The sequence below is a fragment of the Capricornis sumatraensis genome, chromosome 5, assembly GCF_032405125.1.
Source record: "Capricornis sumatraensis isolate serow.1 chromosome 5, serow.2, whole genome shotgun sequence".
NCBI lineage: Eukaryota > Metazoa > Chordata > Mammalia > Artiodactyla > Bovidae > Capricornis > Capricornis sumatraensis.
In genome coordinates, this window is record NC_091073.1 from 68,696,370 (window position 1) to 68,707,990 (window position 11,621).

At 46.3% G+C, this 11,621-nt stretch overlaps 1 protein-coding gene across 1 annotated transcript in view; it reads right to left on the reverse strand.

Moving 5' to 3' along the window:
* FKBP9 (FKBP prolyl isomerase 9) overlaps window positions 1-10,875 on the reverse strand; it is a 44,036-nt gene extending 33,161 nt beyond the window's left edge. The window contains exon 1 of the mRNA XM_068972597.1: window positions 10,541-10,875. Coding sequence (XP_068828698.1) covers window positions 10,541-10,773 — 233 coding nt within the window. The 5' untranslated portion in view covers window positions 10,774-10,875. The remainder of the gene's footprint in view (window positions 1-10,540) is intronic.
* Between the last annotated feature and the right edge of the window lie 746 nt (window positions 10,876-11,621).

Sequence of the window (11,621 nt, forward strand, 5' to 3'; positions counted from 1 at the left end):
GAACCGTCATCAAACTGGAGGGTTTAGGTTAACAATGGACCAGAATTTAGGCTTCAAAAGCTTCCCAGGCACAGAACATGTGCAAACAGCAACAATGCACAGGCTGGAAACTTTATATTTTTCATTCACAGAACCCAAAATTAATGAGAGTTTTTAATAATAACTACTATTTAGAGAGTATTTATTATGTGTCAGGCACAGGGGCAGCTAAGCTTTTCTATATGTGCTAAGTCGCTTCAGCTGTGTCCAACTCTTTGTGACTCCATGGACTGTAACCCACTAGGCTCCTCTGTCCATGGGATTCTCCAGGCAAGAACACTGGAGTGGGTTGCCATTCCCTTCTCCAGGGGATCTTCCCGACCCAGGGATTGAACCAGCATCTCTTATGTCTTCTGCATTGGCAGGGCAATTCTTTATCACTAGTGCCACCTGGGAAGCCCAAGCTTTTCTATACACTACCTCATTTAATCCTCATACAACACTGTAAGTATCAGTAAGTACTGATACTCAGGTCCCTTGAAGTTGAAAAAATTTCTCAAGCTCACAAAATTAGCCAAATGAGAAAAAAAGTTAGAACCCAGGACTGTCCAAGTTTCACCCTCCAGGCACAGAGCCTCCCTAGATGGTGTATAAAAACAAGTGTGGCCTTACGGCATTAATTTATTCATTTGATAACAATCAAGAAGATCCCTGGAGAAGGAAATGGCAACCCACTCCAGTATTCTTGCTTGGAGAATCCCATGGACAGAGGAGCCTGCCAGACTACAGTCCGTGGGGTCCAAAAGAGTCAGATACGACTTAGTGACTAACCAATAACAGCCTAAGCAACATGCCCAAAACAAAATACACCTTTCCAAAAGAAAATATATAATTCACATACATGAGAAAGTAACAAACAATGCAAAGCCAGTTTTGTCTACTGCTGAAAACTCTGACCATCTGGGAAGAATAAATTGTTCTGAGCAAGTCTGCGCTGATCACTTCGACTAGCACAAATTCATGTGCAGGGTCCTGCCAGGAGTTGGTCATGAAAATTATTTCTACGACCGCTGGAATTAGCACTTACTCAGCCTGTCCCAGTATCTGGCTGTTGTGCAGATGCCCCAGTCAAGGTCCTGCAGGAAACAGATGATATGCCTAAAGTAGACAGCTCCAGGGCGTGGTGTGCAGGATGCAGAGAAACATTTAAGGGCCAGTGCAGTAGCTCTGGGGACAAGTAGGGAGTGCTGTTGCCACACCCAGGCCTGAAGGATCCAGGGACAGACAGGGAGCTCAGAACACCTGACAGAAGCTAAGCTAGGGCCTTTGGTTTAGGAACACAGCCCATGTGATGACTGTACAGGCAGGAAGTCAGAGGAATAAATATCTCCACCTCACCCTCCCTACTCCCTCTGACCTCCTGCTGATGTCCCATTGGCTGAACCCAACTAGAAGCCAGACTACAAGGGGGTCACTGATATAACCCATATTATGCACATGTGGTCGATACAGGTCAACCTCCCAGAGCAAAAAGAAGTGGAACTGGGGGAAGGGGGACCTAGAAAGGCAAATGGAAACTATCCAGAATGGGACTTCCCTGATGATTAAGCCTCCACCTTCCAATGCAGGCGACATGGACTCGATCCCTGATAGGGGAACTAAGACCCCACATGCTACAGGATGTGGCCAAAAAAAAAAAAAGTTATTTGAAAATGGAAATTATCCAGCACATCAAACACCCCATTTCCTCTCTACCAGCTTATTTTTTCTCCCCTGATCATTCACTCCTGTAGACCCTTCAATTGCTGACACTTCTACCTTCCTCTGGCCCCAGTGGGGATTGGGGTGGCTGCAGCACCCTCCAGTGATGCTCTTCAAGATAATTAGCCCAAGGACCACTAATACAGAAGCCATCGCCTAACACCCATCATCTTCAACTCACTCAGCTGCTGCACACAAGCACATATCGTCCTGTGCTTATTCCTCAGGACAGGTAACTAACGACCCCTGTGGCTGCGTTCTTAAAGCTCCCACACTGGAGCTCAATTTCTGAATGTAGGTTTCAATCTATAGTGAGGATGAACTTTAAAAAGAACACACAGCAAACTGAACACCCTCCTTTCTCAAGAGCCCCTATAGCTCATTCCTTCCTCAAGCTCCTCAGCTTCTCTTTTTAAAAAAGAACCTAGAAAACCAGTGCAGGGACCCTTGCTCTCAAAAGGTTGGCAACATTTTGGAATATGGAAAGGGAACAAAGAGCAGAAACTGACGTAGAAGGGAAGAAACAGAATCTAGGTGTATACAAAAGGGGATCTGGCCAAAGGTAGACGAGACGCCGTGTGCTGCCCAGAGGTTGCAGAGTGAAAGATGAGCAAGAGGGCAGAAGGAAACTTGGAGTTTGAAAGTCGGAATTCAGAATAGCTACACCTCACTGCGAGCCCCTTCCCAACTCCTGTAGCTTAGCAACCATAATTTTAAGCTTTATGGAAATTATTTAACTGCTTTTAAAACTCAGTATATGTGCATTGATTTTAAAATTAAATTAATTTAAAAACTTTTTGCCAAAAATTGACATACACATACACTACCTGTGGTTGAGATTATTCTGATCTCAGATGCAGAAGCAAAGTTAAAATGGCCATTACAAAAGGGAAGAGAGTATGGCCCTATGGTTAGCAGAGCTGAAACCCTGATCAACGATAAAAGGGAAAAGACAGCTTGCTCTAAATGCCAATTTTAGATTTAGTTTAGACAAATGACAACTGGATACATTACTCCTGCCACATCTTTACTGAGGTATAATTGACAAAAAGTGTACATATTTAAGTTGTGTACACCAAAATCATTGCCACAATTAAACTAATTAACATATCCATCGCCTCACATAGTTACCATTTTCTTTTTTAAATTTTTATTTATTTATTTGACTGTGCCAAGTCTTAGTTTTGGCATGCAGGATCTAGTTACCCAACCAGGGATTGAACACAGGGCCCCTGCATCAGGAATTCAAAGTATTATCCACTGGACCACCAGGGAAGTCCCTTCTTTTTCTTTTTGTGGTAAGGACATTTAGTTTTACCTTTTTAATAAAAGGTATACTTACGTCAAGTATACAATACAGTGTGATTAACTATATTCACATTGCTTCACGTTAGACTGAATAAATTTGTCTTGAACATTAAAGAGACTGCCATATTTTGAGAATTCATAACAGGAGGGAAACAAGTTAATAAAGAGCCAGTCCACTGGGCACAGGAACCACCTGCTGGTATTTCAGAATCTATCAGATTCTGGTCACCTGGGATACAAGGACTGTGGTCCTTGCCCAAGCCCTTGGTGAATAAGACTCATGAAATGCTCAAAAGCAGAAACTCATCTTCTAGCTGGGTGCCTAACCCTGGGATGACGCAGGTGAGATTCAACACCCTCCCCAGGCGGAATTCCACCATTGAGCTTGGGCCCAACTCAGAAGTGAGGAGGCCACATCTGACGTTTCTGCCTCTCACCCCTGCTCCCCACACTTCCTACTCCCAAAGGTGACTCTGGGCTTCCTAGACGCTCCAACAAGAGTATCTCCCTCAAACAACCATCTTTACCAGCAGCTAATGAGCCCTGGCAGAGGAGAAAGGCAAGCTATTAATGATCTACCCAGGTGGAAAAATGCGAGGAAGAGAGAGAAGGTGAGAGAGAAAAGAGGAGCAAGTAGGAACGGAAACGGCGCACCTATTCACACCTCCATGGACGGTCAGACCTTGAACTGTGAGCGGTTGGCTTTGACAGTCTTTGGTGCATTAAAATATCATTAAAAGAAAAACTTTGCAAAAGAAAGTCAAATCATTACACTGCTATTGTAGATTTTTGTTTTTAAGAAACTGCACAAGTTAAAATGTCAGATCTCTAGAAATAATTCTTATTTCACACAAGTTCTCAGCCCACTAAAATGCGGGAGTAGTTGGTGGTTTAGTTACTAAGTCATGTCCAACTCTTATGACCCCATGGACTGGGGCCCGTCAGGCTCCTCTGTCTAGTCCACAGGATTTCCCCAGCAAGAATACTGGAGTGGGTTGCCATTTCCTTCTCGAGGGGATCTTCCCAGCCCCGTGATGGAACCCATGTCTCTTGCACTGGCAGGCAGATTCTTTCCCATTGAGCCACCTGGGAAGCCCTGCAGTAAAATATAGCCAACTTAAGTAATCAGTATGAATGTATCACTGCTTGCAATGATGCACAAATGAAATTAAAAGCAATGCCATTAAGTCTTAAAAAAAAAAACACATTTATTTATTTATCTGGCTGCACCAGCTCTTAGTTGTGGCACTTGGGATCTTCGACCTTAGTTGTGGCACACAGAATATTTAGTTGCAGCATGTGGGATCTAGTTCTCTGACCAGGGATCAAACCGGGGTCAAACAGAGTCTTAGCCACTGGACCACCAGGGAAGTGCTAATGCCACAGAGGACATTAAGTCAGCCTACCAATGACTGCATAAGACTCTAGTTAAGAAGAATGAAAAAGAAGAACTTTACCTCCAGTTATTAAAACTGCACTGGGCAGCTTCTCTTTCTTTATGTGGCTTTTCCATAGGAAGGTTTCCTATATAGATCCACACTTTATTTTTTTTTAATGATTTTATTTATTTATTTTTGACCGTGCTGGGTCTTCATTGCTGCATAGGTTTCTCTCTAGTCGCAGAGAGCGGGGGCTAATCTTCATTGCAGTTTGAGGGTTTCTCATTGCAGTGGTTTCTCTTGTTCCAGAGCACGGGCTCTACAGGATGTGGGTTTCAGGAACTGCGGTACTTGGGCTCAGCAGTTGTGGCTCTCAGGCCCTAGAATACAAACTCAGTAGTGGTGCTCAGGCTTAGTTGTTCCAAGGCATGTGAGATCTTCCCAGATTCAGGATCAAACCCATGTCTTCTGCATTGACAGGCAGATTCTTTACCACTGGGTCAACCAGGGAAGCCTCAGATCCACACTTTAAATGCTTCCTGCTTAACAGAGGGTGCCCTGACCTGACCAGTCTTCCTGCCACCACTTAGCCCCTTAGATCCACCCTGACACCATCCAAGGTACTGCCCAGCCCTCTGGCTCTTCTCTGAGATCCAATCCTGTTGAAAGGATAAGATAACATTCACTTAACACCTGACTTTATACCCACAGCCAGGGTGAGGGGGTTGAGGGTAAGAACAGGTTCCCAATGGGACCAATCAAATGGGAGAGATCCTGGGAATGTGAAATTGAGACAGATTCCAGTTAGTCAGCATTACTGGACCCTAGGGGTCACGTATGTGGCACAGAAAACCTGCTGGAGCTCTCTCAGGAAGGAGGGAGGGGAATCAGCCCCTCTGCAGTCCCTCAGAGAGATGCAGAAAGCCACCTCTGCTCACAATTCTGGATCCTCAGGAGGAATGGAAGATCCTTCCAATAAATTCTCTCCTTTTCTCCTTATGCCAGATAGAATGGGTTTCTGGGCCCTCCCCACTCCTTGACTTGAGGGTACGGATTTTTATTAGATTTTGTTCTTTTAGGGCAGTTTTTCATTTTTGTTTTGCTTTAGAGCAGTTTTGAATTCACAGAAAAATTGGGCGGAAGATACAGAGATTTCCCATATACCCCCTGCCTGCACCCAATGCCACATACACATACATAGCCTCCTCCATTGTCAGCAGAGTGTATCTCTAGAGTGGTACATTTGTTATAATCAGTGACCTGCACTGACATGTCATAGCACTGAAAGTCCATAGCTTCTACATCAGGGTTCACTCTTGGTGATATATACTCTATGCGTTTGGACAAATGTAAAATAACATGTATCCACCATCAGAAGCAGGGACTTTTGTCTGTTTTATCTCTCCTACATCTCAGCAACTAGAATAGTAGGTATTCAATAAATATTTGTTGAATAATGAATATATAAAATGAAGCTGACCTCCATTATGAGTTTATGATTCTTTTAGAGCAATGGTTCTCGAAATGTGGTCCTAGACCACACCATCAGCATCACCTAGGGACTTGTTAGATATACGACTCCCCCCATCCCAGACCTACCTAATCAGAAACTGTATAATAAGCTCTCCAGGTGATTCTGATGTATGTACAGTTTGAACACCACTGGGTCCAAGCATCTACAACTCTCTAATACCCAACAGGGCATATAGTGGGCACACACTAACATGTATTATTAATTTTTAAAAAATATTCATTTATCTGCACCAGGTCTTAGTTGCAGCACTCAGAATCTTGAATCTTCACTGCAGCATGCAGAATCTTTAGCTGTGACATGTGAACTCTTAGTTGCCTATTGTGGGATCTAGTTCCCTGCACAGGAATTGAACCCGGGCCCCCTGCATTGGGAGCATGGAGTCTTAACCACTGGACCACCAGAAGTTCCTACAGTAATATTTATTGAATGTATAGACTTTAGGGGCCTGCAGAACAGGCCTGAAGGCTGTGACCAGGATGCTGGTTTTGTCTGCTAAAGATAACAGGAACATGTTAAACTTCAGTCCCTTACTACTTGGAATGCAATGGAACTCTTCAAAAGCTGACTCAAGAGTGGTGGACAAGGAGTTCCCAAGGCCTGAAGGGTGACAGCAGGAGCCCCCCCAGAAACCTGCTGGCGGGAAGCTGCCGTCTTCTCCTTCAATCTAGAGCAGTAGCCATAGAGCAAGCTAACAAGCCCGAGGAGGCTCCAAAACAAAATGAAACCATGCCTAAGCCAGTGACCAAGGGCTGAAGGGCTGGGCCTCCTGGCAACTGCAAATACCCATAAGCTGAAAAGACACCACTGCCCCCAAGTGCCAGGCACAGATGCAGGAAGAATGCTCTGTGGAAAGAAAGGCCCTTTGTGTTTTATGACTCTGGTCAGACTGACAGCCATCATTTTCTTCTGGGCCAAACCTCTAAATTAACAGCCAAAGCCCAAAGCACCTAGATTTCTCCTTCCCTAAGCTTTTTGTGATGGACAGGGAAGCCTGTCCATCTTCCCTGGTGATGGACAGGGAAGGTACAGGGTGATGAACAGGGAAGGTACCGCATCTTCCCTTGGTGACGGACGGGGAGCCTGGCGTGCTGCAGTCCATGGGGTCGCAAAGAGTCAGACACGACTGAGCAACTGAACTGAACTGAAGCTCTTTGTGCAGGAATAGCAAAGGAATGCTCTAATATACTTCATAAATTCCCACAGGAATGGAGGCCCTAGAAGGAAACACAGTAATCAATCACCTACTGTGTACGCTGCTCCCACCGTTCCACTGTCAGCACTGCAGCCACAGGGACTTTTGTACAATAAAATGCAGTTCTGGTCTCTCACGCCCGTGATTAACTCTTCAGTGGCTTCCCATTGTCCCTAGGCAAAGACCAAACTCCACAGCCAGGCAGATGAGAGCTCTCAAAAGTTGACTCTGCCTCTCTGACCTCCTTTCACCTCCTCTTTCTCCCTCCCTGTCACTCCTCTACCCCCACTCCAAGCTCAGGCCATACTGAGCAGCTTTCACATGCCCCCTCTTCCAGGCCTCTGCATGTGCTCTTCCCTCCACCACTCTCGCCTTTCCTTCCCCACCCCAACCCCCACCCCCACCCCCAGCCCGCATCCCTCAGTTCCTCCTGGTAAATTTTAATCCTGCTCAGATTTTACTCCTGCTGTCCCAGAACTCCATCTTGACCAGCCCCCAACCAGGCACACATACAGACACACACGCCAACTTCCCAGGTGGCACTAGTGGTAAGGAACCCACCTGCTAATGCAGGAGATGCAGGAGACACAGGTTGATCCCCGGCTCTGAAAGATCCCCTGGAGAAGGGAATGGCATCCCGCTCCAATATTCTTTCGTGGGAAATCCCAAAGACAGAGGAGCCTGGTGGGCTATAATCCATGGGATCGCAAAGAGTCAGACACAACTGAAGTGACTTAACACGCATCCTAAAACTCCACCTTGACCAGTCCCACAACCAGACACAAACACACCAATACACACAACATACAGTTAAACTTTCTGGGTGGTTCCAAAGCTCCTTGCCATTCTTGCCATCACACACGAGTGGACTACAGACTATAAACTTGAGACTCTGGCACTAAACTGCCTAGATTCAAAGCCCCACTCCACCACTTAGTAGTTATCATCTTGGGTAAATTACTTGAACTTTCTGAGCCCCAATTTCTTCATTTGTAATGAGATGGTATTGTATTGTGAGGTTAAAAGAATTCAGTATAGTTCATATATGTAAAGGCACAAGGTAAGAACTATCTGTGAACTCTATGTGAGAGACAGAAGTGTGCGCTATTATTCTTTCTGTCCTTAACACAGTGTATAATTGTCTGGACAATAGCCAGAGTGCAGGGAGGGAACACCATCCTCAGGGGCAGACACTGCATACACATTTGCAGAATGGATGACAGCTCATCTGTATTTCCACTGTCTGTGGGTCAGGAAGATCCCCTGGAAAAGGGAATGGCAACATTCTTGCCTGGGGAACTCCATGGACAGTGGAGTTTGGCAGGCTACAATCCATGGGGTTGGGAAGAGTCAGACATGACTGAGCAACTAACACTTTCTCTTTTCACTTTTACATTGCCTCACAGTGGCTGTCATTCTAGAGGGTAGAAAGTATTAGATGATTTGCTCCAGTGGGAATTATTAATTAACATCAGCATAAGCAGGAAAGTCTTAACTATTTTCTAACTAGTGAAGCAAAAGAAGATATACAAATGGCCAATAAACTCATGAAAAGATGTGCAGCATCCTTCACCATTAGAGATTCATGAATCAAAACCATAATGACCTACTATTTCATATCCATCCACTAGGATGGCTATAATCAAAAAGGCATACAATTACAAGTGTTGGTGAGAACATGGCGAACCAGGAACTCTCATATACTGCTGTGGGATTGTAAAATGGTGCAGCCACGTTGGAAAACAAGTTTGGCAGTTCCTAAAAAATTAAACATAGTTACCATAGGACCCAGCAGTTCCACTTCTAGGCCTATATCCATAAGACATGAAAACATATGTCCACACAAAACCTTGTATGTGAATGTTCACAACATTCTTATTCATAATAATCAAAAAGTATAAATAACTCAAAAGCCCATCAGCTAATTAATAGATAAAATATGATATGGAATAGTATACAGCCATAAATAGGAATAAGAGCTGATACATGCTACAGCATAAATGAACCAAGCTTATGTGAAAGAAACCAAACCTAAAGGCTGCAAATGGCAAGATTCCATAAAGAGACAGAAAGCAGATTAGTGGTCACCTAGACCTGGAGGGGAAGGGAGTAATTGCTGATGGGTTTCTTTTTTTGGAGTGTGGAAAATATTCTAGAATTAGAGAGTTGTGATGATTTCACGACTGTGAATATACTAAAAAAAAAAAATTGAATCATACACTTTAAATGGGTGAATTGTATGGAATGTAAATTATATCTCAATAAACCCATTTTAAAAAGAAGCAACTGAAACAATAAGAGAATTAATATTTCTCAGTGCTTGCTATGTGCCACATCAAATACTAACCAGCTTTTGTATATACACTTCCTGTCTGGAATTTTTTAAAAGGCTAAAAAGACAAAGAGTACCTTTTAAAAGATAACCTCAGGAATGAGCTTAGTCCCGCCTCAAGCACAAAGCAGATCACGAAAAGAAGTGTGGACACAGACCTAGGACCGTAACAAAGTCTGGGGAAGGAGAGCAGCTTGGAGCTGGAGAAGGGGCCTGTTAACCCTAATGCTAAACTGGGGAAGCTGTGATCTCGCTGCAGATTCAAGGGCAGGAACTGTGGACACCGGGCATGGGGCAAAGCTGAGTGACTTGCTCTGGACGACCTCCTGCCTAGGGAGTTTTTTGTAAGGCCATAAGGGGAGGGCGGTAGTTAATGGGCACAAATCCTGGACTTGGATTGTTCGGGTTTCAAAACTATCTCGCTTAAACAAGTTTCTCAGCCTCCAATGGGCTCAAGTTATCTCACTGGCAAAATAAGGGTAATGATAATACCTACACAGAAAACTGTAGTTAAGAATTAAATAAATTCGTTATATGGAAAGCACTGAGAACCACCCTGTAACAACTGTAACAACTCCATAAATGTTAGTGGCTGCTATCGCCACCTCCATCATCATCATCGAGAGGCATGAATGACTTGACACTCAAGGGCCTTGCCGGAAGGAACAGTCAAGGCAGACAGACAGGCGAACACTAACATGTACTCTCGGGGGTCAGCTAGGGGGCCAGCTCTTTACGAAGATTTCGCGCGTGTTACTGCACAGGGCGGAGGAGTGGGTGACCGGCGCCAACACCGCTGCGCAAGGTCCCAGGAAGATTCCAGCCCACCAGGCGAGCAAAAGGGCTGGCAAGCTCCAGGGCCCCCGCATCCCCCAGGCTGAAGGGATGAAGGGTCGGGGAAGCTTTGGGGTGAGATGAGGGAAAGGGAGGAGCGCGGGTTCGAGGGGCGGAGCTGGGGGAGGTCCGTCGGGAGGGAAAGGCCTGTCCGGAGACGGGGAAGCGGGAAAACGGGCGCTGCAGCCTCTGAGGTCCGGCTGGCGCGCGGGGCGCGGTACCTGGAGTCGAACTTTTGGCCGTCGGGGAACGTCCCCACGTAGTGGTAGCGCACGAAGTCGCCGCTGCGCACGGTGCGCGGACACTCCTCGGGCACGAAGCGCCGCTCGATCTGCAGCTCCGAGTCCGAACCCAGCCCCAGGCCCGCCACAGGGGCCGCCTGCCCGGTCACCCAGAGAAGCAGCAAGAGCAGCGGCGGCGGCGGGGGCCGCCAACTCCGGGCCCTGATCGCCATCGGGGTCGAGGAGAGGAAGGGGCGCGGCTGGGAGCCGCGAGGGCGCACGGAGCTCGGGCGGAGCGGGTCGGGCCTGGATGTGCGGCGGCCTTTGCAAACGTGGAAAAGACTCCCGGCTCTCCCCGGGCGGCAGCAGCCACCCGCTCTCTCCCGCCCCCCGCCCCCCGGCCACATCCGAGGGAGGGGAGGAGCCGCGGCCGAGCGCCAGGCCTGCCCTGCGCCGCCCGTCCCGTGAGCTGGCCAGCCCGGGGAAGAGGCGGGCCTTCTGGAAGTTCAAAGGGACCAGTCCCCGAGGGAGAAATCAAGAACTCTTTGGGATTGGGCTGCGATATACAGTTAGAAGAGAAAGACTTCTGGCCCAGGCAAACCCGCGGATCTCTGCCTACCCCTAGAGACTCCGGATTTAGGGCCCCTAGAGGCTCCTACGTGGCCGCGGATCCAGTTACCCTTTGCTGATTTGGGAAGGGAGGAAAACTTTTTAAAAAAACTCAGTTTCAAGGCTGGATTCTACGTTAAAACAGACTGAAGCCATCTTCGAGATTTCTTTCCCCAGGATTTTCTTTTAATACTTAGAGAAAGGGGAGACTCCGTGATAGTTGCTCAGGCAAAAGTTTTAAGATGTGAGTGATACTTAATAGCAAACATCCCACATGGTCCCACCCCGTGACTAAGCTAGTTAAGACTTCACATTACAGACCCAGATTCTGCGGGGAAATTTACTAGAGTAGTTAAACGCATTCTTAGTTTAGAATTGTTAGTTCTCATTTATTGAAACTTGGACTAATGAAAGCAAATCACCAAAGGTTTGTCAACTTGTTTGGGAAGCAAACAATCCCAATACCAAAACC